This window comes from Ictidomys tridecemlineatus, chromosome 15 (assembly GCF_052094955.1).
Source record: "Ictidomys tridecemlineatus isolate mIctTri1 chromosome 15, mIctTri1.hap1, whole genome shotgun sequence".
NCBI lineage: Eukaryota > Metazoa > Chordata > Mammalia > Rodentia > Sciuridae > Ictidomys > Ictidomys tridecemlineatus.
The window spans coordinates 44,693,565-44,721,500 of record NC_135491.1 but is presented as its reverse complement, the minus strand read 5'-3'; the positions used below and the strand labels follow the sequence as shown (position 1 = coordinate 44,721,500).

The window sequence follows — 27,936 nt, the reverse complement described above, 5'->3', positions numbered from 1 at the left end:
CTTGTCAATGATGATTTTCCCCTTCACAGAGCAAGGAGGGTGAGCCGTGCCAGGTGAGGTGCCAGGTGCAGTCATCAGCTGTATGACCCATCCGTGAGCTGTGAGGCTGGTTCAGAAGATTGAACTAGCAGCTGTACAAAGAAGGCGGCTTCCAGGAGGAGCATCCTCAGTGAGAGCACACTGGCTTCAGCAAGCCTGATTTTGGCTAACTAAAATGGGATTCTGGATTAGGGATCTTTCCTGGTGTCCTGGGAGGTTGAACAACTTGTCAGCTAGGGTGCTCTTAATGCCTCTCAGGGCCTGGGGGCTGCTTGTTGTTTTGAAAGATGAGCTACTGGCCAATATTGGAGTAATTGAGCATTGGACCATAGTAGCATAGTCTTTCACATAAAATGTGAAGAATAAAATGCATTTTTGATTTTCTGTCATTTCATGATTTCTAGCAATAAATGATGTTTTCACGGGCTGCCTTAACTATAATTATCATGGGGCAGAATTCAATGTACTTAATAATTCACGTTCCAAATTGCCTCGTATAGAACAAAGAATCAGCTGAGTTTATTTTCTTTTTCTTGAATGACTACACATGGTTTATTTTCCTTTTTTGAAGAACAGGGACTGAAATGATAATGTAATTTTGTAATGTCCTTTTGTCATGAAGATGTTTCAAATTTTACATTAAAATGGGCCTGTCATTCCTGCTTTATAAATTCACTGGAGGCTCTCATTTTCCTTGGAGCACCTTTAACATCTTTCTCATTGTCCACCAGCTTGAAATGTAACAAGTTTGCCAAATTAGCTATAAATCTGGAGCCCCAACATGAACAACATGAAACCCTACTGTTAAGCAGACTTCTACACTACCTGTGTGACTTTGGCCCTTAACATGTGCTTGAGACCTAACTTCTAAGAAGGAGAGGGTGCAAAGAATTTGTTTTTCATTTTTTTTTTATGGAGCCCAAGATCAAACCCATGACCTCACACATGCTAGGCAAACACTTCAAGGCTCTACAATTCCAAGGCACTGTGACACACGCCTGTAATCCCAGCACCTCAAGGCCTGTAATCCCAGCACCTCGGGAGGCTGAGGCATGAGGAGCTCAAGTTCAAAGCAAGCTTCAGCAAAAGCGAAGTGCTAAACAATTTAGTGAGACCCTATCTCTAAATTAAATACAAAATAGGGCTAGGGATGTGGTTCAGTGGTTGAGTGCCCCTCGATTTAATCCTTAGTACCAAAAGAAAAATAATAATAATAATCTCTACCATTGAAGCACACCTCCAACTCATTAAAGGATTAAACTATGGGGAAGAATGAAGTCCCAAGGTGCCTGTCTCTACCACTGGGCAACAGCCCCAACCCTTCTTTTCTATTTCATTTGCAGACAGGGTCTCACTGAAGTGCTTATGGACTAAGTTGCTGAGACAGGCTTTGAATTAAAAAAATCTCCGGCCTCAGCTTTTCAAGTGAAAGGAATTATAGGTGTACACCACCATGCAAGCCCAAATCTTAATTTACATTCAGGCTCATTCCAAGGAGCATTCCCCCAACAAATAATCTACTCAAGTCTCTGCCTCTCCAACACTTAAATACTTAGCATCAGGGCTATGCAACCTACTTGTCTCTGTATTTAATCATGACTGACCAGTTTAATAATTTGGGTTCTCATGCCACCTGTGGTCATGGGCTGTTCTCAACTCCCATTTTGCTACACAGACAGACTAGTTGACTACGAAAGGTCAGAAGGGAGGGTCGAAGCAGAGTTTGCTTCTTTCACCCTGTTTTCCATAAAATAGGAAGGATCTGAAGCCTGCCACTCAAGACACACATTCCTTTTGTGATCTCACTGGGTAGTGATGACATCACAAGCCTCAGTTTCCATGGCAGCTTAAAGCTAAGAAACTTCTTTACCAGTTCTCTACAAGACACCGAAGTGTCTAGTTGCTTCAGAGAATATGTCTGACCGAATATTTTATATTCAATCTAACTTGTCTGCTGTCCCCTGGGAGAGCAGAGCAGCAGGTAGGCCTAAGCCAGGCATCTGTAATGGAGCTCCTGGTAAATATACAACCTCACTTGACTGCCACATCTTCCTTTGGGGTTTCCCCATCACACCTCAGACCTTCCCTACCCATGAGTAAGACCAATGGTCTGGTGCTCCCTCAAGGACCCACAGTGTTTCTGCTCACTGCTGAGGGCAAGTGTTCAGAAAGGTTCTAATCTTTAGCCTTCCCCTGTAGCTTCCCCCAATGCTTCCTTCAGAGCACAGCTATAGTCTGGTACACACCTATAGTCCCAGCTGCTTGGGTGGCTAAATGGAAAGAGTACCTGAGCCTACGAGTTGGGCTCAAGCATCTGGGCGGAAACATAATGAAGCCTGGGCAACATGGTGAGAGCACTCATCACCAAAACAGGAAGGAGGCTTCATTCTCAGATCCTTTCTTAATAAGAGTCTTATAGAAGCCCAGTGTGCTTTTGTTATCCAGGGATAATTGGAGCATTTGAGGAAGGGCTATCAGTCTCTCATGAACCTCACCTTCAGACCCAGGCACCTATAGCATACTGTCATGGATACACTCACATGGATCCCCTTCACATCCCAGTCTGAAATGCTGAGAAAAAGGGTGTTCTCATGCCGTTGGGAAGAACAGAAGGGCCTGGGGGAGAGGTGAAGTGATACAGAGACTGGAGTTCTGAGGAAACGATGTCTCAAGAAATGGATGTGCAAAGGCTATTGAGCCTAAACTTGGTATCGAGAATTTGGATCTCGTTCTCTTAATCCCTCTGCCCCAGTATATAGCCATCAAAAAGTGGTAGAGTCGGGCACAGTGGTATAGAACGATAATCCCAGCTATTCAGGAGGCTGAGGCAGGAGAATTGCTTGAGCTCAATTCGAGTCTAATCTGGGGAAACATAGCAAAACATAACCCCCCCCCAAAAAAAAGCAGCTGGGCACAGTGGTGCATACGTGTAATCCCAGTGGCTCGGGAGGCTGAGAGGGGACGATTGTGAGTTCAAAGCCAGCCTCAGCAAAAGTGAGGCATTAAGCAACTCAGCGAGACCCTGCCTCTAAATAAAATACAAAATACGACTGGGGATGTGGCTCTGTGGTTGAGTGCCACTGAGTTCAATCTCTGGTAGCCAACCCCCATCCCACAGAAAAAAAAAATTACAAAAATCTATAAAAATTATTCTAGAATTCAGTGTGGCTAAAACAGACTGTAACAATGGGTCCCACAGGGAGCTGCTAAGGTGGGAAGGGTTCTAATCCAATTTATATTAGACCAGATTTTCCAAACCTTGAAAATTATTTCCATTAAAAACTCAGAAATGACAGACCTTAAGATATTTTTCTCAGTTGTAGAAGGGAGAGACTGAGGGAGGGTTATTTGGGATAATTTTGAGGTTTGACTATTATCCTCATGCTTCCATTGGCTCCACAGAACTCAATTACTTTGATAGCAAGCATCCCTTGAGGAGACAGGCAAAGCAACCATAGAGGTTAACAGGCAAAGGCTATGTTTGGGATGCTATGCAGAGAAGAGGGCTTTATTCAGAAACAGGAAAGATTAGGAGAGGGAGGTACTAGCAGCTGAGTACACAAAACACAAGTAACAGAAGTGTCTCAGAAGTTCTGTTTTCTTTCCAGCAGCAGTGCCTTCCACATCTCCTCCTACACCTGCCTACTACCATGTACTCTACAGAGGATGTGGAGAAACCCAGGTGGGCTGGCATGGAGAGACATACTGCCTGGTTGGTGGCTACCGGCTCTACGGAGATGTTCCCTTGGCCACTCCACCAAAGGCCAAACCAGAAAAGGCAGCAGAGAAGCCAGCCCAGAAGCCAGCCCAGAAGCCAGCCCAGAAGGCAGCCCAGAAGCCAACTCAGAAGCCAACCCAGAGAGCCAGAGAGGCTCCCAAGAAACGCCGAGCTCCAACAGAGGCAGAAAAGTCTCTGGGTTGTCCCAGCCCCAAAATTTGTACCAAGAGACCAATGTCAAAGAAGCTGGCTAGCTGAGCCTCTCTGTAGAGAGGTCTTGTATTTACCTATAACACTTAATGCATCGTTTTAAAAATTTTTACTCATATTTTTTTAAAGAAATAAAAAATTTTATTGTTGCTGTTGTTAATTATACAGTTATTCAAATATACAAAAATTTGAAAGAATCCCTGCTGGTGGTTGCAAATGATTTGCAATGGCATTGCAACTAGGGACTTGTTCAGTTTGACATGGGAAACTAATGCAGCTTGAACTTGAGTTTTCAGAGCTCGGCAGAGACAGTGACTGTATTTAAAAGCTATCATTTGTATTCTTCCTTCGCACTGGTATCGAGTAAATTCTTTTTAAGTGCACGCTTCCCATTCTCAGGACATTATCAACAACAATTTTCTTGTCCCTTTCTTTTGTCCATCTGCACTACTGGAAATTCATTCCAGGGTTGCTCTACCTTTTATCTATATACCCAGCACTTTTCTTTTTTTTATTTGGAGACAAGGTCTCAGAACTTGCTCAGGCTGCCCTCAAACTTGTGATCCTCCTGTCTCAGCCTCCCAAGGAGCTGGGATTATTGGCATGTGCCATGATACCTTGCTCTCTTTACAAATTTCTTATTTTTTATTTAATTTTGTTAATTGTCAATGGGTCTTTATTTAATTTATTTTTAAGCAGTGCTGAGAATCAAACCCTGTACCCCACACATTCCAGCAAGCACTCCACCACTGAGCCACAAACAGAGCCCTCTTGATAGAATTTTCTACATTTCCTATGTTCTAGCCAATACAATGAATTACTTTAATAATTAGCATCTCGGGAAAGTAAAAGAGGAGGGAATCTTTAAAAATCTGAGGGGCTGGAGCTGTAGCTCAGTGGTAGTGTGCTCGCCTTGCATGTGGAAGGCACTGGGTTCGATCCTCAGCACCATGTAAAAATAAATACAATGAAGGTATTGTGTCCATCTACAACTAAAAATATTTTAAAAATCTAAATAAAGAGGAGAAAAATACAATAAATACAGTATATACACTACATAACTATTGAATATTCACAGGATGTGCTCAGAAAGTTTAAGTTCAGTTGTTACAGTTTTATTTTATTTTTTTTTATATTTATTTTTTAGTTCTCGGCGGACACAACATCTTTGTTGGTATGTGGTGCTGAGGATCGAACCCGGGCCGCACGCATGCCAGGTGAGCGTGCTACCGCTTGAGCCACATCCCCAGCCCTACAGTTTTAATTTCATGCTTAAGGATGACAGATTCAAAGAGTACATTAAATCATCACAGACTGCCAGGTACAGTGGTGCATACCAATACTCCCATCAGCTTGGGAGAGCAAGCAAGGAGAATCACAAGTTCAAAGCCGGCCTCAGCATCTTGGTGAGTCTGTCTCAAAATTAAAAATAAAAAAGGCTGGGGATATGGCTCAGTAGTTAAATGACCCTGAGTTCAATCCCTGGTACCCGCCCCCCCCAAAAAAATCACCACAAACTGGACATATTGGGCCTGCATTTTGAGAATTGGCAGGGAGGAAGAGCCCTTAGCTCTGCATTTCAGATAGAAACTTTAGAGGCAGGAGGATACAAACTTTAGAGGCCTCAAGGAAGCCTGGGCACTCACCCAGCTGCATCTGTCCTTCACCACACACACACACACACACACACACACACACACACACACACACACACACAATGAAGCCCTTAAAGAATTACAGGATCTAAAATTCAAGCTCACTGCCCCTTTCACAGCAATTTTCCACAATGGAATTTCCTTCCTTTCTTTCTAATTTTTCCTTTTTTTTGAATAGATAACACATTCAAAATGCAAGAGGTTCAAAAGTTAAGAAAGTAACAAAGTAACAATTTTCCCTACTTAAGGGATAAGAGACTTTTTATTTGACAATCTCAATTTTCTTTGAGACAGGGAGCTGATTGCTGAGATTGCCCTCAAACTTGAGATCCTCCTGTGTACCTTCTAGAGTCACTGGCATTATAGGCATGTACCACTGTATCCTGTTCAATCTACACTTTTATACTTTTTAAAGCAGGAGGACAGAGAAGACAGTAGCTGGCATGTGCTACTGGTTGGTATCTGTTCTGGCTAGTGCCAGTTGCTCATTATTTTAAGTAGCACCCTAGAGTATAAATGTACTGCCTATGTAACACTGAATAAAACTCAAGTTTCCTTCCCCAGAAGTAGCCAAAGTCCCTGGTTTATTGTTTGTCTTTTCAATTATATTCTATAAATAAAAAGGCAACATATATAAATACTCATTTCCCATTTTCCTTCAGTATACAGTAGTACGCTATTTGAATTTCTTCTCATTGTTCTTCTCACGACATCAGGAGATCATTCCAAATCATTTCAACTCTGCTCCTTATAGAACTGAGTAGCACACAGTCATGAGAAAAAACAGCAATAAGTTTTCAACTGCTCATAGATAATTTTAAATTTCTGTTAATTCTTTGAAGGTAATATCCACAAAGCCCTCTGGTTTATTAAGCAGGCAGGCAGGCATTCTGAAGCCTCTTTACCTAAAGCATTGGTGTCAGGCTGGGTGACTTCTCAGAGCATAGTGGCTGACTCTGAACACTAGGCCAGGGGAACATCTACTATGTCTACACTGTCGACCTTCTGCTCTGATGCCTTACACTCAGCAACCTCAACCTGCTTTTATTATCTATTCCAAACCTGTCCTTTTTCAACATCTGATCACAGCTAAAGAAAAAGAAGCCTGCTTCCTGGCTACCAGTCAATCCTTCCTGAACTACAACCACTTTATCCCACCACCACACACCCAACAATTTGCCAGCCAATACCCATATCCAAACCTCTGGCCTTTTGCCATTCTAATCCACCAGACACATGGCTTCTCTGCTCCAAAAAAAAGGGGGGGGCGGGCAAAGATACCAAAGTCCAAGTCCAACTGATCTGATCCCAACTAAAGTTTGCGATCCTATGTTCCTTTGCTCCCTCTTCATCTCCCATTCCCCAGTCCTCTGATGAAAATGAGCCATTCACAGTTCTGTCTTCACCACCTAGGGGCCTCCATGCTCCTGCACATGCCACTCTTCTCATCTGTCCTATAACTCTTCCTCAAGGACCACATTTCCTCATCAGAAACAAGTTTAAGGGTGCCTTTCCATTCTGTTCTCAGGCTTAACATAGCCTTCTGGTCTGATCTCTTCTGATATGACACAGCATCTTGACAAAGCCCAGGTCCTATTATTTTTCTTGGCTTTTTTTTCTCCTTAAACAGTACCTGAGGTTGACCCTGGGCCTTGTACATGCTAGGGAAATGCTGTACCACTGAGCTGCATCCCCAGTTCTTTTTATTGTTTTTTTTTTTTTAATTTTTTTTTAATATTTATTTTTTAGTTCTCGGCGGACACAACATCTTTGTATGTGGTGCTGAGGATCGAACCCGGGCCACACACATGCCAGGCAAGCTCGCTACCGCTTGAGCCACATCCCCAGCCCCTTTGTATTGTTTTATTTTGAGACAAGGTCTGCCTAAGTTGCCTGGGATGGCTTCACATTTGCAATCCTCCTGCCTCAGCCTTCCAAATAACTGGGATTACAGGCATGGACCACCATGCCTAGCCCTGCCAGTTGTGCCCATTGATCCACTAACAGACTTTCAAGCATTTTCTTCACCCAGCTCAGGATCTAGTCCAGAACTGGGTACTGTACCTAGCCATCATGTCTTGTTAGCTTCCTTTAATCTCCATAGGATACTTCTGAGAAATATACAGAAATCAATTTACCTTGGTAGAATATTCTTTTGGACAGCCCATGTTGACGTCAATACCAGCTACATCATTTTCTCTGGAAAAACATGAAAAGCAAAAAGGAAATAAACATTAAAGGGCTGGGGTTGTAGCTCAGAAGTAGAGTGCTCAACTAGCATACATGAGGCACTGGGTTCGATCCTCAGCAACATATAAGAAAATGAAATAAAGATATTGTGTGTTCACCTACAAGTAAAAAGTAAATATTAAAAAAAAACATTCAAACTGTGGGAAGAAAGTAGAGTAAAAAGCATGGATGAGTATGTGCTCATAAACCTGTCATTGTGAGTCTGGATTCAAGAAACAGACTCAATGACAGACTTCATCTGAGCAGAGTTCCAGAGGAAAGACATAATGTATCTACACATTGAAAAGAGCTAGGTATTGAGGTCTTTGCTACAATGGAGTTGTGTCAGATAACTCAAATACCAAGTTACATTCATGCTAAACTTAATTCCAAGGCAGCATTTCTCACTGGGTTAATGAAAGCTATTTGCTAAGGCAAAGATGTGACATAAGCACAAGAGCCCTTTGCCAGAGCAACTCCTCTGGTAGAAGTTACAGGACTGCCTTCAGTTGCTGGGTGACACGGGTAGCTTACTGCAAACAATTATCAGATGCAGAAAGAACTCTGACCTCATTCTCTGATTTTAACAGACTGTGATCAAAAGCAATTACTGCCCGAGTCTCTTCTTGCTACCACTATCATCAATATCAGAAGGGAACATTTACTAAGCACTCCCAATGTGTGACATTTTCCAAATAACATGCCTTATTTCACTTGCCCTACACTATGCCAGAGGATGTTACTACTACTGGTATCCTTTCACATAGAAAGGAACAAAGTAATCAGCAAGGTTAAGTAACTTCCTAAGGTCACACAGTTAGCCAGTAGCAAACCATTAACTCTAAAACCCACTCTTAAACCGTGAATATTCTGCTGCCTTTATTAACTCCGGAAGCAATAAGTCTCACCTACACGGAGAGTTAAAACCTCAGGACTCACAATCAGAAGTATCCCCAAAAAAGAGAATCCCATAAATAAACATTAAAATTGTACCTCCACATGGGGGTCTCTGTGGTCTGGGAACAGTGGGTACATTTGAATCCCAGGACAGCCTTCAGATGTCATAAACAGGGAAGGAAATCACTCTCAATTGAAAATAGTAACATGCCAGGAGACAGAAGTGTGGGTCACTTTCAAAGTCACCAGTGACAGTAAGACCTCTTAACTCCAATAAAGACAAAGGGAGCTCAAGAGGGAGGAACTTACACAAGCTTGGCCACAGCAAGTGCTCGCTCTGCATCTGAGGTTCCCTAGGAACACAAAAGGCTTCATCAACCAATGCCCTGAAAAAGGCAAATGTACGTGACAAACACACCCATCTCCCCCACCACACACATACACACTCTTTCCCACTCTCTATTTCTCTCTTACAAACACACACACACAAACAACACACATTGTCATGCCAACAAGCAGTTTGGGCCAGTTTTCTCCCAAAAAGCCAGCCCAATATATTAGCTCACTGGTTTAAAAAAAAAAGATGGACTTGGAAGGCCTAAACAATGCTGTTGTTACTTTCCAACATACAAAAACATGAAAAAAATCTTATAGAAAATATTCAGATACCACAACTTAGATTCCATAATTATATCTACTTGATCACATACCCACTCACTGTCATCAACTTTATAAAAACTTAAATATCTTTTGGGAGCTATTTCTAAAAGAGCTCCAAGAAATGTCCAGTGCAAGAGAAGAGAGCTATAGTTTAACTACCCAGTCACCGAGACGCACACCTATAATCACAGTGGCTGGGGAGGTTGAGGCAGGAATATTGCAAGTTTGAAGCCAGCCTCAGCAATTCAGTAAAGTTTTAAGCAACCTGGTGAAATCCTGTCTCAAAATAAAAAATAAAAAGGGCTGGGGATGTGGCTCAGGGGTTGAGTACCCTTGAGCTCAATCCCTGCTATCAAAAAAACAAATACAAACAAAAAATTCAAAAGTTTACTGTTAAAGAAATCTAATTCCTTTGATAGGAAATAAATTCAGACTATAAAAAATAAGCAGTATGATATGAATACTCAATGTTACAGATTAGAAAAATAAATATAGAGACACTTAATTAAGTAAATTAAATCTGAGACTTGCAGGTATGTAACAGACTGTGTCAGCTTGATTTCCATAATCTGTCTCCAATACTGTAAGTACTCAGGAATGACCCTTTGAAAAATGGTCAAGTCTTCAGGAAGTCCCTGCTATGCAAAGTAGCTCAGGCACTCAATAGTGGCCAGCACAGGACCCAAGCAATGAAACAGGAGACAGGAATACTCAGGAGGACACTTGACATTAGGGTCTCATACCATCTGGAAGACCACCCTGCTCTGTTCTCTTTCACAGGTGCGGAAGATGACTCGATCATCAGGGGCGACAAAATCCACTGTTTTGAGCACCTCTGCAAGAAAACATAAACACATGGGATACAAGTTCAGACTAGCCTAAGCCCTGGCAGTGAACACAGCCAAGTATAACCTTGAAAAGAAAAAAGGGATCAGATGATTCCTACAAAATAAGTATGCACTGGGAGGCATCTAAGGTGCTGATATGGTCCATCTCATGACACAGGTAATGGTTGGTTCACTTTATAATTATTTGTTAAATTGCATATTTAGGTTTTATGCACTTTTTCTTCATGATTACAAGCACTTTACAATTTTTTGAAATACTGGAAAAAATGTACACACATTTAATTTGTGTTTCAATACTAGAACTGTCCTGGAAGATGGCACTTTGAGGGTCTGCAAGTGATCATTTCTTAATTACTTAGAGTAATTAAGTGGAGGAGTACTCTATTTCAGCCAGTCTTCACTATTATTTGCAGTTGCATATTTTCAAATTCATCTATTTAGTAAAATTAATTTATAACCCTAAATCAATACATGTGGTGTTTCCAGTCATTCAGGGACAGACACTAAGTGACAACAAATTGGAATCACCTGATGTACATATACATCTCCAGCTGAGTTCAAACACGGTGCCACTTGTTTTCTTGTTTTAGCTCTTATACTGTAAAAATGAGCCCTTTTTATGTTATATTTAGCCCTTCATTTTGTGTATTTTTGTGCTTTTTTTTAGTGATCTCACTGTTTAAAATGACTCCAAGCATAGTGCTGAAGTTCTGTCTATTATCTTAAGCAAAAGAAGGCTGTGGTGAACCTAAAGGTCAAAACACTTGTATTCGATAAGCCTTGGTTATGACAATATAGTGCTATTGGCTCTTGAGTTCAAGGTTAATGAATCAATGATCGATCCATGAGAGCATATGCTTAACATGCACAAGGCTCTGGGTTTGAACCCTAGTTCCTAAATAAATAAACAGCATGTCTTTGAACAGAAACAAATGAAATAAACTAAGTTTAAGTGATGATCAGATGATGAAAATATGACCAGAGGCTAGCAAAAACCTAATTCTGTATTTCCCCTAGGGTCACTTGGTTCAATAGTCATGAATAGATTTTAAGTGTTTCTCAGCAATTTAACCGAACATTAACAAAAATCAACTACATCTCATATATCCTCCTTCTTTTTTTTTTCTTAGTTGTTCATTGACCTTTATTTTATTTATATGTGTGTGGTGCTGAGAACCAAACCCAGTACCTCACACATACCAGACAAATGCACTACTGCTAAGCCACAGCAGAAGCTCAACAAAAGCTTCTATCATCACTGACTTTCAAAGATGACTAATATAATAAAAAGATATAATGTGGCAGATGGGTGAATATACCTATCTTGAAGGCTGTTTTGAGAACTAAAATCTTTAAAGCATGTAAAGCATTTCCATAAATGGAATCTGGAATTATCATCCCAGCATTGAACAGTTTAGAAGGTTAAAAAGACATGTTGGGAGAGGTAATCGAAGTAATCTCTCACAGAGAAAGCTTAACACTGGCAGGAAGAAAGGTGAGAGAACCACAAAAACTAGAGTGTGCTTATAATGAAGTTTACTGATAAAAGCAAAATACTGAAAGCCCAGTAAAGGCACTAGAGAAACCAATTTTAATGTATCTGATAGGCAAAAATGTAAAAAAGTGGCTAAACAGTACATGCCACACAATCCCAAGGGAAGGGGGCACAGATAAAAAGTGGGCACATTTTTAAATATTACACATTTTTCATAATATACGTGTAGGAAAACCCACATTATTCCTCTTTATGCTTAATTCTTTTGTTGTTGTTGTGGTACATGGGAATGACCCCAGAATCTCATGAATGCTGGGGAAGTTCCTATCACTGAGCTACATGCAAAACCTATAATTAACCTTTCTTTTTGGTACTGGAGATTCAAACTAGGGGCAATTTTCCAATGAGCTACATCCCTAAGCCTCTTTATTTTTAATTTTGAGACAGGTCTTGCTAAGTTGCTGAGGGTAGCCTCCTGCCTCAGCCTCCTGAGTCACTGGGATTACAGAGGTGTGCCACTGTACCCACCTTGATTAACTCTTTAAGTATGAGATTATGGAGGATTTTCATTTTCTAGGTTTTATGGATTCATAACATTGATTTTTTTCATAACATACAAAAATAAATAAAAGAGAATTTGACGAAATTGAGTCATGACTTTTTGTGAAATATCAAGATTTGATATATACATGTGTATATGTACATATGTATGTATCAGAAACCTCAAAGATTACCACAACTCTAATCAAAGCAGAATCAGCCTCATCAATAAACTAGAAGAAAACCCATAGTTCACCACCAGCACTTCCATTTTCACAGGGCTTAAGGTGTACAAACTACTTACTGTTTCCTTATCTTATTTTGTCTTCACTTTAACTGTACAATTTAAATAAACTAAGGCTCATAATTACATTTGAATGATAAGAAATTATGGTGGAAAGAAGTCCTATGACTTGCCCAAGTCACAGGCCAGGCCAAGCACTGAAGCCATTGTGACTTCAAGGATCCTAGGATCCCTTCTGTATACGAAACATGGTCATTTCTATGTCACCAAGGCATTCTTAGCCTGCTTCACATCAGGCTTCAGGTGGAAAGCAATGACTGCTCTCAAGGGAGCACATGATCCACACAATGACATTATGCAGCCCAGCAGGAACCCAGGTAGGGACAGTGGTAGTATCACCTAAGCCAAATGAGCACACACACAATTCTGGGCCAGGGCTGGACTCACCATTGACAACTCTCTTGCACTGAAGCATCTTGAGGTCAATCAGCTCCTGTAGAGAAATTGGAGACAATGGTCAGTCCTGGACATGTAGACCCTGGACATAAGAGAAGGCCCTGGACTCAGGAAAACTACCTTCATTTCACATCTCATGGGTATTGCATGGACGGTCACACTAGTACTAACAATAAATCGTGATTTGGGGGACATGTAATGTGGTCCTCTCCACCCAAGCATGGAAAACAGGGCCCTGAGTAAGCTATCCTCAATCAGGTTATCAGGTTATCTTAACAGGAACCTTGGAGATGTTTGAGGAAGTATGAGCCACTCAGAGAGCAGATAACTACCTAGAACATGGATACTGAGACATTCTCCTCATTTATTAGTCTCAGCTCAAGCCCACTCTCCTCAAACAACCTCTCACCTGGATACCTAGGCAGAAGGTGACAAGTGAAGAGCTTTGAAGAAAGGCCTAATGAATGATAAAACTGGGACCAGGGCAAAGAAGCATAGAGACAAAAATTTGAGATGAACACAGGAATGAAAAGTCTATCCAGTGAGCTCCCAACTCAGGAAACATTCAAGCAGACACAGAAAGAAAAGAAATAAGGGGATCTTCAAATTTAGTATCATAAGCATGGAGGGAGTTGGGCACCATGGCACATACCTGTAATCTCAGCCTCAGATACTTACTAAGACCTCAGTAACTTAAAAAAAAACCCTGTCTCAAAATTTAAAAAATTAAAATTAAAATTAAAAGAACTGGGGATAGGGGTCAGTGGTAAAGCATCCCTTGGTTCAATCCCCACTACCATAAAAAAAAAAAAAAATAGAAAGAGGGCTCGAGGGCTGGGGATGTGGCTCAAGCGGTAGCACGCTTGCTTGGCATGCGTGCGGCCCGGGTTCGATCCTCAGCACCACATACAAACAAAGATGTTGTGTCCGCCGAAAACTAAAAAAAAATAAATATTAAAAATTCTCTCTCTTTAAAAAAAAAAAAAGAAAGAAAGAAAGAAAGAAAGAAAGAAAGAGGGCTGGGATTGTGGCTCAGCGGTAGAGCGCTTCCCTAGCACGAGTGCAACCTGGGTCCAATTCTCAGCACCACATAAAAATAAATAAATAAATAAAGGCATTGTGTTGTGTCCATCTACAAAAAAGATTCATTCTCTCTCTGTCTCTTTAAAAAAAATAGAAAGAAAAATTAATATGACATTTCCAGATAAACAAATGAAATATACCTCATATGATCATTAGGATGGCTATTATTTTAAAAAGAAAATCATAAGCATAAATTTGTCAGGGGCAAATCCTCTGAAAGGGAAATGAGGAAAACTATGCCATTATAATAGCTTCAAAAAAACATACTTGCAAATTAAACTAATAAAAGAGGTGAAAGACCTCTACAAAGAAAACTACAGAATGCTAAAGAAAGAAATTGAGGTAGACCTTAGAGGATGGAAATATCTCCCTTGTTCTTGGATAGAAAGAATTAATATGTCAAAATGGCCATACAACTAAAAGCATTATACAGATTTAATGCAATTCCAATCAAAATCCCAATGACATTCCTCATAGAAATAGAAAAAGCAGTCATGAAATTTACCTGGAAAAATAAGAGACCCAGAATAGTCAAAGCAATTCTTAGCAAGAAGAATGAAGCAGGTGGCATCACTATACCAGATCTTAAATTATATTACAGAGCAACAATAACAAAAACAGCATGGTGCTAGCACCAAAATAGACTGGTAGATCAATGGTACAGAATAGAGGACACAGATACTAACCCACATAATTACAGTTATCTTATTTTTTATTAAAAAATATTTATTTTTAGTCATAATTGGACCCAAAGGTATTGTACCTTTATTTTTTTAAATTTATCTTTATGTGGTGCTGAGGATCGAACCAAGGGCCTTACATGTGCTAAGCTAGCGCTCTACCACTGCACCACAACTCCAGCCCCATTTACAGTTATCTTATATTAGACAAAGGCTCCAAAAACATACATTGGAGAAAAGATAGCCTCTTTAACAATGGTGCTGGGAAAACTGGAACTCCATATGTAACAAAATGAAATTAAATCCCTATTTCTCACCATGCACAAAACTCAAAGTGGATCAAGGACCTAGGAATTAAACCAGAGACCCTGCGTGTAACAAAAGAAAAGTAGGCCTAGATCTCAATCATATTGGATTAGGACATTATTTCCATAAGAGCACTCCTATAGCGCAAGAAGTATAAACAAGAATTAATAAATGGGATGGGGCTGGGGCTGGGGCTGGGGCTCAGCGGTAAAGCGCTTGCCTCACAGATGTGAGACCCTGGGTTCGAACCTCAGCACCACATAAAAATAAGTAAGTGAAATAAAGGTCTTTAAAAACAAAATTTAAAAAAAAAGAATTAATAAATGGGATGGATTGGAACTAAAAAGTTTCTTCTCAACAAAAGAAAAAATCAGTGAAGTGAAGAGAGAGCCTACAGCTTGGGAGCAAATTTTTACCACTTGCACATCAGAGCACTAATCTCTAGGGTATATAAAGAACTGAAAAAGCTAAACACCAAAATAACAAATAACCCAATCAATAATTGGGCCAAGGCCCTGAACAGACACTTCTCAGAAGAGGATATACAATCAATCAACAAATATATAAAAAGATGTTCAACACTCTAGTGATTAGAGAAATGCAAATCAAAACTACTCTAAGATTTCATCTTACTCCAGTCAGAATGGCAGCTATTAAGAATACAAACAATAATAAGTGTTGGTAAGGATGTGGGGAAAAAGGCACACTCATACACTGCTGGTGGGACTGCAAAATGGTGCAGCCAATATGGAAAACAGTATGGAGATTCCTTAGAAAACTTGGAATGGAACCACCATTTGACCCAGCTATCCCTCTCCTCAGTCTATACCCAGAGGACTTAAAAACAGCATACTACAGAGACATAGCTGTTAGACCAGGACGCAAGAAAAGACCACTGACTCCAATTAAAATCAAATTAAAGCAAGCTTATTATTTTGACCAGCTGGGCTGCCTCTCCCACCCAAAACCACAGGAACAAGACAGCAGCCGCAGCTTTCCTGCAGTTCAGCTTTATAGCCCAGAAAGTTAAACAAAGGGGGGTTACAGATAACAGAACTCTGAGGAGCATAACACAAATGGTAGTTTACATTTTTTGCTGGCCCCAACATCAGAATTTATGAGGATCATTAGAGCCTCAGAGAGGGTCGTTATCTGGCCAGGGAAGGCCAATATTTATGAGGTGTCACTAAAGTTTCAGAGAGGGCTGCTATCTGGTCAGAGAGCCAGGCATGGGTGAGTTCAAGGCATGGGCAGGCATTCCAAGAGGTTCAGAATTTGCAGTAATTTATACTAAAGCCGAAATTATCTTTTCATGGCTTTGTGGCGAGATGGCTCCCAATTTTGAGAGAAAATCAGGTTGGATCTATCAACAGCCACATCAATGTTTATTGCAGCACATAATAGCTACACTGTAGAACCTCAGTAGATGAATGGATAAAGAAAACGTGGTATATATACAAAATGGAATATTACTCAGCAATAAAAGAGAATAAAATCATGACATTTGCAGGTAAATGGATGGAGTTAGAGAATATAATGCAAAGTGATGTTAGCCAATCCCAAAAAACCAATGTCGAATGTTTTTTCTGATATAAAGAGGCTTATTCATAGTGGGGTTGGGAGGGGGACCATGGGAATATTAGAGGAACTCTAGATAGGGCAAAGAGGATGGAAGAAGGAAGGGGGAAAGAGGTGTAAAAAAGATGGTGAATGAGATGGACATCATTACCATGAGTACAAGTATAAAGACACAAATTGTGTGAATATACTTTCTATAACCAGAGATATTAAAAACTGTACTCCATATGTGTAATAGGAATTGTAATACATTCTGCTGTCATATATGACAAATTAGAATAAAAAAATTTGAAGGGGTTCTGTGTTTGGGATTGGTGTCCCTCATGACTTCATGGTTGTGACATGCTTGGTGCCTGGGAAAGTTCCTGTGCAAAGGCATAGGATGCCTGGTTGCTAAGGTAATGCCCTCCATGCTAGAGTCTTATCAGCTTCCACCTTAATCTTAGGCACATAACTCCTGGGAATAAAGGAACTTGTTTGCTTGGTAACTACGTTTCACCAAGGTCAGGCACTCCTGGAGCTGTCAGCCTAACAGTAACTTCAGACAATGGACCTCCTTGAGAACTGCACAAAGCTCTGAACATTACATACTGTAACTATTAAATGTAACTTCAGAATAAGCAACCTTACTGATACTCTAAACAATAATGTGGTTATTGGTACTAATGACCTAATGTTACCTAATGTTACCCCAAAGGACTTAAAATCAGCATAACTAGAGGCTGGGGTTGTGTCTCAGTGATACAGTGCTTGCCCAGCATGTGTGAGAAACTGGGTTCGATTCTCAGCACCATGTATAAATAAATGAATAAATTAAATGTCCCTCAACATCTAAAATAATGTTTAAAAACAATCAGCATACTAGAGTGATGCAGACACATCAATGTTTAGAGCAGCTCAATTCACAATAGCTAAACTATGAAACCAACCTGGGTGTCCTTCAACAAACAGGCACTTCAGAAATGAAGAAATATAAGACTATACTTTCAGGGATCATTTCTATATTATGTTACTAGAAATGAAGAAATATGAATGGTCAAAAAATATGTGAAAAAAATGTTCAACATATCTAGCAAAATTAAGAAATACACATTACTACACTGAGATTCCATCTCACTCCAGTGAGAATGGCAATTATAAACAATACAAGTAACAATAAATGTGGGCAAGGATGTGGGGAGCAAGTAGAAACTTGGAATGGAACTACCAACTGATGCAGTTATCCCACTCTTTGGTCTATACTCAAGGGATGTAAAATCAGTATACTACAGTGACACAGCCACATCAATGTTTGGAGCAACTCAATTCACAATAGATAAGCTATGGAACCAACCTAGGTGACTTTCAACAAATGAAAAAAAAAAAGAAAATGTGGTATATATACACAATGGAATATTACTCAATCATGAAGAATAATGAAATTATGGCATTTGTTGGTAAATGGATGGAACTGGAAAAAATCCTGCTGAGTGAAATATGCTAATCCCAAAACACCAAAGGCTGAATGTTCTAACATATGGATGCTAACCAAGAACAACAGAGGGTAGGAAGGGGAAGAATATAATTCTACTGGATTAGACAAAGGAAAACAAAGGGAAGGCAGTAGGAAGGGGAATGGGAAGGACAGTTGAATTAATAAGACATAACCTTCCTAGTCTCCTAGTCTTGTTTTGAATATAAGACCAGGGTAACTCCACATCATGTACAACAACAAGAATAGGATCCTAATTAGAATAAGTTAACTCCATGTATGTATATTATGCCAAAATACATTCTCTTATAATGTATAACAAAAAAGAACAAATTTAACAACAAGAATAAAAAAAAAAAGAATCCTGTGTCCTAAGATGAGGATATATAGTTCAGTCCCAGAGTACCTGCCTAGCATATACAAGGTCCTGGGTTCCACTCTCAGCACTGCCAAAAAAAATAAAAAATAAAAAATCCTTTCCCCTCCAAAAGAAAAATAAAAAAAAAAAGAAAGAAACTGACTCCACTCCACCACTGGCCATCACCCCTGGTACCCCCTCACTTCTAACTCCTTCCTTCCTCTAATTCCTCAAACATGCAACTCATCTATAAATATCTCACTTCCCCTACTTCCTTTCCTTCAAGCCACCTGCCTATACTTGTTCCACGCTTATGTAGCTGAAGTTGTAGCCAGCAGTCCTATTTCTGCCTCCTTGTTTGCTGTTCATCTTTAAGCCCTTAACTCCTCACCAGGCCCCAGTGACCTCATTCTCACATATACCAATTCAATCTCTCTGTACCATCTGACATTGTTCACAGACCTGACTTCTGCCTTCCCTAACAGTACTTTTTAAATATTTTTAGTTGTACATAGACACAATATCTTTATTTTATTTATTTATTTTTATGTGTGCTTAGGATCAAACCTCACTCTACCACTGAGACATAACCCCAGTCCATAGACTCTCCTTAATTTGCCTATTTTCTCATATTTTTACTTCTCATGTTGACTCTTATTCTCAAACACCCCACACAGAATATAGGGTATTTTCCCCAACTCCACTTATAGACCTTCCCTAATCTCTACACAGTGGGATCCTCTCCAATTGAACATTTTATCTTAGAGTAACTGTGGGTTCACATGCAGCTGTAAGGAATTCAGAGAGATCTTAGACCTAAGTACCCTTCACCAGTTTCCCCAATGGCAACATCTTAACAATAACACAAAATCACAATCAGGACACTGACCCTGACACAGGTAAGAAACAGAACGATCTCATCACTACAAGGATTCCTCTTATTGCCTTTTAGAGCCACAGTCATGCCACTGCCTATACTCAGGGCTGGGATTGTGGCTCAGGGCTGGGATTGTGGCTCAGTGGCAGAGTGCTTGCCTCACACATGTGAGGCACTGGGTTCAATCCTCAGCACCACATAAAAATAAATAAACAAAATAAAGATATTAAAAAAAAGAAAGCTCTCCAGATTAATTCTGATACATACTCAATTGAGAACCACTGCTCACATTCCTTCATCATGCAACATTAGCTACTCCTTTAATTCTATTTTTCCTGATAGATTTTTTAAAATATTTTTTAGTTGTTGATGGACATTTCCTTAATTTGCTTATATATTTGTGGTGATAGAAATTGAGGCAAGCACTCTACTGCTGAGTTGCAACTCTAGCCCCTTGACAGATCTTTTTAAACCTGGGTCTAAAGCCTACTTTTCTCCAGAGCAGTCAGCAAGTATATCTACTGGCCTACCAGCTATCACCACCAGAAAATCCTATGGCAACCAAAAACCAACCTCATCCAGCTTCCTTAGCCTGATTCTGGTCCTTTTCCTCTTCTTCCTAACCTCCGAGTCCATTTACTGATGTACTGAATGTATGTTAGCTCCTACAGGGGCCACGGCACTTCCCCAACTTGATGCTCATCTACTCATCTCAGTAACCAAACTCCTCTGTGCTGCCCAGGATGCTGGCCCTCAGTAGGGCCCACAGAACTCATCAGTGCCTGCCTGTTGCTCCCCTCCCACCTTCAACAAACACCTGTGTGGGGAATTCCCATTCTGCCTCCCCCACTCCTGACCACTCCCACATCCAAATGAGGAGGCTGCACTTGAGGGAAAGCCCTCCCAGAAAACCAGGAGCACTTACCTCACAGTAAACAATGTCAGCTCCATAATCCAGGGCCAGCAGCCGCATTGGGAGAGTGCCGACCCGAACCATAGGGGCTAAGATGAGTTTGTTGTGGTAGCACAGAGAGACACTATTCACAATCATTCCTCCTCTGTTTCACCTGAAGAACAGGAAAATAAGGAAAATAAACAGGTCAGAAATTCAAGTGGAAACAGTCCCTTCTCTTAGCAAGGACAGATTTTCCTTTTTCCTTCCAACCCACAGTCATTTGTGTTCCTTTTGTCTGATCTTACAAAATATGCATGTTCTGTCATTCATCGAACCACTATTCATTAAGTACTTAATCTCTGCCCAGCACTGTCCTAGTCTCTTGGAATACATTAGAACACAAAACAGACAAAAATTCCTGCTCAGCAGAGCTTTCATGCTACTGGAGGAACACAGGCAAAAGTCATTAAGCAGCAGATTGAAAAACTGGTAGGGACCTGTAAGAGAAAAGAGCAGGAGATGAACTGCAAACTTTGCCTTTCTTAAAATGCAGCAATCTTATTTTTACTTTTTTAGTTTGTTTCTTTATTTTCTTTTAACACAGGGTCTCATTCATTATATGGCCCATGCTGGTCTCCAACTCCTGACTCAAAGAGATTCTTCTGCCTTAACCCCCCAATTACCAAGGACTGCAAACGTGTGCTACCAGTCCTGGTGGGCTGCAATTTTATTTATTTATTCCTTTATTTATTTATTTATGTATCTTTACTTTTAGGTGGATACATTAGTTTGTTTTTGTGGTGCCTAGGATCGAACCCAGTGCCTCATATATGCTAGATGAGCACTCTACCACTGAGCCACCACCCCAGCCCCTTATTTATTTATTTTTGTGCTCAGGGTTGAACCCATAACACTTAACCACTGAGCAACACCCTTAGCCCCTTTTTGTTATTTGAGTCAGCAACCGTTATCTGTTCTGGCTTGGTGCAAGAGCACATTGAAATGGAGGAAAATTGTCAGGTCAGACTTCCAATGAGCTCTACGTTTTTAGAAAGAATCATAAAAGTAGCATAGAAGCTGTGCTGGAGGCATACACCTATCATCCCAGCTACTTGGGAGGGTGAAATAGAAAGATTGCAAGTGCAAGGCCAGCCTAGGCAACCTAGTAAGACACTGTTAAAGGGATGAGGATAAAGGCATTATGAGAGCTTGCCTAGCATCTTTTGAGGTTCTTGGTTCAAGGCTTTCCCACCAAAACAATATTAATATTCAATACAAATTTCCTTTTTTCTTTCTTTCTTTCTTTTTTTTTTTTTTTTTGTGTGTGTGTCCTGCTGGAGACTGAACCCAGTGCCTCACTCCTACCATGCAAGAGCTCTACCAACTGAGATATTCCACTACTGCCAGATACATTTTTCTCCTGCATATTTCCAATCCACACTTGATTGAATCTACAGATTCGCAATCTGAGGGTAGGAAGGATCTACAATCAAGAGAGAACTTTTCAGGAAGTATGATTAGTGTAACTCTTTTACAACTTGAATACCTGTATTTCAGTCAAATATTCTTACTGACCAGGCCTATGTGAGATAAGCCACATAACAAAGCTGAGGACTTCTGGATCTTTTCTACTACTACTATCTGAGAAATTACCATACTTGAGATAGAAAGTGAGTTGGCTGCGAGAGTGGTGTATTCAGGATGGGAAACTTGGAAAGGTGACAAGGAAGCAGAGAGAGAAATTTGACTTTAAAAATAAAGTTTTTTAATGTGAAGAAGAGATGAGATGTCGGCACTAAAAAGAAAGCCTTATCAACTTACCTCCCACTTCAGAGAAAAAAATAAGCTTAAGGACACCACCTTGTACTGCGAGTTCTGAGCCAGAGTGGAGCGGGAATTGAGCTTAGATTTATAATTCCACACCCTTCTCTCAGTCCCCAGGCCTACCATTCATTCAGACGCTGGGAAAACACGTATTACCAGTCTTTCCGCATGTCTGGAAACGTCACCGCATCCCTCACCCAAAGAATTTACAAGGGGAGCCTGGCACTAAACAAGCCATCAACAGGGGCAATGAGGACGACAAACGAGAACCACAAAGAATGGGCACCCGATCTCCAGAAGACACCAGCCCACCAGGTCCATAGGACCAGGGCCCCACTGACGCTGGACATTGCAGGCCCATGCTCCCGCCTCCACCGTGCTCCCCACCCAAAGGCGGTCTAGATCTGGATATCGCCATCCGGGTGCTGATCTACAGACCTAGCAGTCACTGAAACTTAGGGAATCCTCCCCACTTCCTGACGCGTCTCCAGCTCCGCACCTTACTGAGCCGAGCCAGCCGCCGTACGCTAGGAAGCGGCGCATGCGTGACGTCACTGACGTGCGCCTCTCCAACAACAAGGGCAACAGGACTGTCGCGCGCCCGACGTTGCTGTGGTTGGTCGTAGCTCAGTTGCTGCAGGCGTCCTCGAGGATCCCCTCCCAGTGGTGCTCATTCCGCGAGCTCTACCGAGGCGGCAGGAAAAGCGACAGAGCGTCCGTGGATTGCTCAGCGGCCTGAGTTAAACCAGCCTCAAGCTGGACAGTTGAGAGTGCTCGCCTCGCGTGACTGGGAGCATGGAGCGCACACAACTGGAGGCGCCAGCGCTGCGGGGCCTGCCGTCCGACGGCAGCTTCGCGGACCTGGGTCTGGAGCCCGGGTTGCTGCGCGCACTGCACGATGCTGCTCGCGAAGTCTTTCGGCCCACCACCGTGCAGTCACGCACCAGACCCCAACTGCTTCACAGCCACCACCTCCTTTGCGCCGCAGAAACGGGCAGTGGCAAGACTCTGAGCTATTTACTTCCTCTGTTGCAAAGGTTTTTTGATCGTCCAGCTCTGGAAACCCACCGCATATCTGCCCCTCGGGGTCTGGTCCTTTTGCCTTCCCGAAAATTAGCAGAACAGGTGCAGGCTGTGGCCCAATCGCTAGGCCGCTCCTTGGGCCTGCGGATACAAGAACTAGGAGGAGGTCATGGCATGCGTAGAATCAGGCTGCAACTGTCCAAACAACCTTCAGCACATATATGTTAGTTGCCATTCCAAGGGCTCTATGGAAGGCCCTGAAGAGTCAACTGATCACCCTGGAGCAACTCTTCTTTATGCTGTTGGATGAGGCAGAAACATCTTGGTGAACTACATCTTGGAAAAGAGTTATATAGCCCAAGGCCCAGCTTTCTTACAAGACCCTTTCAACCCCAAAGCTCAATTAGTGCTGACAGGTGCTCTGTGTTCCATCCCCAAGGCTAGACACAGATTTCACAAGGTTGTTTTTTTTTCTTTTTTTAAACAATGAGATAATATCTTTTTGCACAATGAGCTTGCAGACTCTACTCATACCTTGTGTGTGCAATCCTAGCATTTACAAGAAAGAGTAAGTTTCAAACCACGATGCCTTCTGCAGACATCCTGCCTGCTGAAATTCTTTGTAAAAATCTTTCTGACCAGAGGAGAAGCTTAATCATGGCAAGGGTCTTCAGTGTGGGGGTCTCTGGCCTCCTTCACTGGAAATCGGGTAGGAATATATTCTGGATGACCACAAAATCAAAGGCTTCAGGGGCAAATGCCAGCCTCAGTGAGAATAGGTAACTTATAATGCCTCTAAAAGTGCTCCCAAGACATACTGCTTTGCATAAACAGCCTCCTGGGGCCTAGACAGCACCCATGTGGAATTGGTTGTTAATTATGATTTTCCCCTCACCCTGCAAGATTACATCCACAGAGCAGGGATTGGGAGCAAGGTGTTGGGCACAATCATCAGCTTTTTGACCTATCCCTGGGATGTGAGCCCATTTGAGAAGGTTGAACTTGCAGCTCATCCAAGGAGAAGCCTTCCAGGACTAGCATCCTCAGTGAGTGAGCTTTTACCTCAGCAAGCTTGTTTTTTGGCCAACTAAAGTGGAATTCTGGATAAGGAATCTTTTCTAGTGTCCTTGGTGGGTGAACACACTTATCATTTACACTGCCCTTAATGCCTCTCACGGCCTGGTGAGCTGCTTGTGGCTTTGAAAGATAAGTTATTGGCCACCTTTGGAACAGAAGCATGGCTCCATAGTAGCATATCCTTTCACGTAATACATGAAGAATAATTTTTTTTTTCATTTTAGACTTAATTCACATCAAAGGAATACACACAGAGATGTCTGTCAAACAGAACAATAGTTAGAAAGCTGAAATTCCTAAAAATAGGGTCAGATGCTGGCACTGCACACCTAGTAAGCCCCAGATTGCTGATCCACATGTGCCTCTGTGTCTTTTTTCTTATGCATCATCCTCAGGCAGCTCAAAGCTTTCACAGACCAGAACCCAGCTGTTTTCTGTCTAGAAAGAGTTTTAAGGCCATAAGTTGAAAGATACTAAACATAATCTCTGCCAAGAATAACACTGGGATGTCAGCAACTGTACTGGCCCCACAGTATTTCCCTTCTCTCTGAAGAAGGTAAAAAGAAAATTCTAAGAAATGCTGGAGCATTCTCATATATGTGGGAACTTTCCAACCTGGCTACATTTTCCTCTCAAGCACATTTTATTTTCTAGAAAGGAGTCAGCAATAGGTGGTCCCTGATCTTAATGAAAATAATCCCAGAGCAAAACAAGAATTCAGGAATTCAAATTTGATCCATTCTTCTGCTTTTGTTCTTCATGCCTGGTTTCACTTCCTTATAAACACTTTGGGGAACATTTCACTTTTATCCAGAGTTCCCCAAGAGTCTCAGAAAGCATATATTTGGGTCAATCTTAAAATGGGTTTTATTTTGTGTCATGGCATGCTTTCAAACCATAAATGATGGTTTATCGGCTGCCTTAACAATTATCACTGGGGCAGAACTTCATTGTATTTGATAATTCACACTCCAAATTGCCACATGTAGGTCAAAGACTCAGATGATTTTATTTTCTTTCATTGCAGTACTGTGGATGGCAAGCTCTCCACCACTGAGCTATATCCCAGGCCTATTGTTTCTTTTTTCTTTCTCAGAAACCATAGAACTTAAGAAATTTTTGGAAGGATGAGACAGGAGAATCGCAAGTTCAAAGCCAGCCTTAGCAATAGTGAGGTCCTAAACAACTCAGTGAGATCCTGTCTCTAAATAAAATACAAAACAGGGCTAGGCCTGTGGCGCATGGACAAATGCCCCTGGGTTCAATCTCCAGTACAGGGGGGAGGGGATTTTTTTTTCCAGTTGTAGAAGGGAGAGACTGAGTGAGGGCTTTTTGTGATAATATTAAGCTTAGACTGTTCTCTCTAGGAATGGGGAAGAGAGATCTGGTTCTGCTGCTTCCACTGGCTTCACAGAACTCAAGTACTTTGACAGCAAGCATCCCTTGAAGAGACAGGGAAAGGCTATGTTTGGGAAGCCAAGCAGATAAGAGGGCTTCATTCAGAAACAGGAAGCAACAGGAGAGCAAGGTCCTGGTGGCAGAATATATAAAGCAGAAATGACTGATCAGTTCTGATTTTCTTTCTAGCAGCAGTGCCTCCCACATCTCCTCCTACACCTGTGTACTACCATGTCCTCTACCAAGGATGTGGAGAAACTTAGGTGGGCTGGCATGGGGAGACATACTGCCTGGTTGGTGGGTACTGGCTCTATAGAGATGCTCCCTTGGCCACTCCACCAAAAGCCAAAGCAGAGAAGCCAATGCAGCGAGCCAGGGGGACTCCCAAGAAACGCCGAGCTCCAGCAGAGACGGAAAAGACCCTGGTTGCTCTCGCCCCAAAGTTAGTGGCTTAAAGCAGAGTGGCAAGAGACCATTGCCACAGAAGCTTGCTGGATGGGCATCTGTAGAGAGCACAAATATTGACTACACAGGACAACTAATACAGCTTCTTCTGTTTTTTAAATTATAATTCCTATATATTTTACAGAAAAAAATTTATTGTTTTGTTAATTATAAAGTTATTAAAATGTACAAAAAATAGAACTGAAGATGGTTTCAAATTATTTTCAATGGTGTCACGGCTAGGACCTTGGTTTAGCTTGTCATAAGGACTACTGCAGCTTGTACTGGTGTCTTCAGAGCTTGGCAGCGACTGGATCTGTATTAAAAAGCCATCCTTTAACTCTTCACTGGCTATCAGTGACTTTTTTGTAAACAGTTTTCCCATTCTAAGGGGCTTTTCTTCATCCATTCACTCATGGTTGCCAGTTGGCTAAATAACATATGATGCTTAAAATACTCACAAAAGAGGGAAATACAGTGGAAATGCCTCCCAGATCCCACATGGGCACCAACCCTGCACACAACAGAGCACGCTGGAGCCCTGCAGGCTTAGCACCCAGCATCTAGAATTCCTTTTGTCACAATACAGTTGTTCAAATCGTTTTTTCCTATAATGATTAACTGTATCAATATGTGATTATATATTTAATAAATAATTTTTTAAATTAGGTAGTCTTCACTAAATATGTTCAGCTAATCCATCTTCTGAAGTCTCCATTGCCCCTACTTGAGACAGAACTTCAGTCAATCTGCATGAGCCTTTCTCAGCCAGGGGTTCCCTTCCATATAAACTGCCACAGGCAAGAAAATGGGATCTGAAAGGAGAGGCTCCTTTGAACAAATCAGGGCTAAAGCTGGCCTTGAAGAAGACCTGGCATTCCTTTGCGCAATGCTGTGCAGTGCCTCCTTGTGCAGAACAGAGAACACTGCACTCTTCAAGGAGAGGAGGAGTCAAGTGCAGAAAGAGGGGCCAACTGGTGACCTATCCATCAAATAGGTCCAGCCCTGACTCACTGCCAGAAACATCAGCACAAACCATCAGGTAGGCTTCCTGAAACTGGAAGCACTGTTTACCCAGGGAGCCCCCTGCCTGTGCTCTCAGCCAGGCACAATAGCTACCTGGAACAGGAAGGGTTGGGGAAAGTCAGTAGCGCCACCCTGAGCCCCTCATGCTCCTTTATTCCCAGTCCTTTATGGCCACAAGACACCCTATACTCCTCAATAAATTTTTCTGTACCAATGTTTGACTTGAAATTCAGCTTATTCAAGGTCAAGCTTCAAACCCCCTCGTTCCCTTGAAGTACATTCCTACATGGAAGACTTGGTCTTCTAAGGCCTTCTGTCTTCAGAAGGGACTTTCAGGTACAGTTTTTAACAATAACGTCTGCAATGATGCCTAACTGAATGATGCCTGGATCAGCACCCAGATCAGTTCATCAAGAAATGAGAGCCCTCAAGCGGTAGTGCGCTCGTCTGGCATGCGTGCGGCCCGGGTTCGATCCTCAGCACCACATACAAACAAAGATGTTGTGTCCGCCAATAACTAAAAAAATAAATAAATATTAAAAAAAAAAAAAGAAATGAGACCCTTGAGCTGAGGGTGTAGCTCCGTGGTAAAGCACACGCACTGTAGCATGCACGAGGTTAATAGGGTTCCATTCCCAGAGCCAAAACAAAAAAATATGCTAAGTGCGTCCATATGTATGTGGTATATGTGAGTGTGTGAGAAGATGGGCAAGAATGAAAAGATGCTGGTCCATCTACAGTCTACCCATCCAGCTATTCATTTATTCAACAAGTGTTTTTGAGAACCTGTTACATTTCAGATAGCAAGCTGCTAGCTAGCTACTTCCAATATATTAACAAATAAATTTCTCTCATTAAGGCACCACCAACAAAGGATGAGATAAGGATACAATACAATTTCAGGG

The 27,936-nt window shown here is 41.5% G+C and overlaps 1 protein-coding gene and 1 long non-coding RNA gene across 4 annotated transcripts in view; one reads left to right on the top strand and one right to left on the bottom strand.

Annotated features, from left to right (window-relative positions):
* LOC101964711 (tRNA-dihydrouridine(20) synthase [NAD(P)+]-like) overlaps positions 1 to 22,684 on the bottom strand; it is a 41,092-nt gene extending 18,408 nt beyond the window's left edge. Inside the window, exons 1-6 of one of the 3 annotated variants that reach the window (XM_021721679.3) lie at positions 22,563 to 22,684; positions 20,270 to 20,411; positions 12,983 to 13,028; positions 10,152 to 10,243; positions 9,058 to 9,101; positions 7,761 to 7,821 (exon numbers count right to left, since the gene is read on the bottom strand). In XM_021721679.3, the coding sequence (XP_021577354.1) occupies positions 7,761 to 7,821; positions 9,058 to 9,101; positions 10,152 to 10,243; positions 12,983 to 13,028; positions 20,270 to 20,395 (369 nt within the window). In that variant the 5' untranslated portion in view covers positions 20,396 to 20,411; positions 22,563 to 22,684. Of the gene's footprint in view, positions 1 to 5,304; positions 5,332 to 7,760; positions 7,822 to 9,057; positions 9,102 to 10,151; positions 10,244 to 12,982; positions 13,029 to 20,269; positions 20,412 to 22,501 lie in introns of those variants that run through there. The other 2 variants (XM_013366122.4, XM_078032553.1) reach the window with 2 other exon arrangements.
* Positions 22,685 to 23,490: 806 nt separating this feature from the next.
* On the top strand, positions 23,491 to 26,350 carry LOC101963770 (uncharacterized). The gene is made up of 2 exons (XR_013430958.1): positions 23,491 to 24,132; positions 25,531 to 26,350. It is a non-coding gene; the product is annotated as an uncharacterized LOC101963770 (long non-coding RNA).
* The last annotated feature ends 1,586 nt before the right edge of the window (positions 26,351 to 27,936 follow it).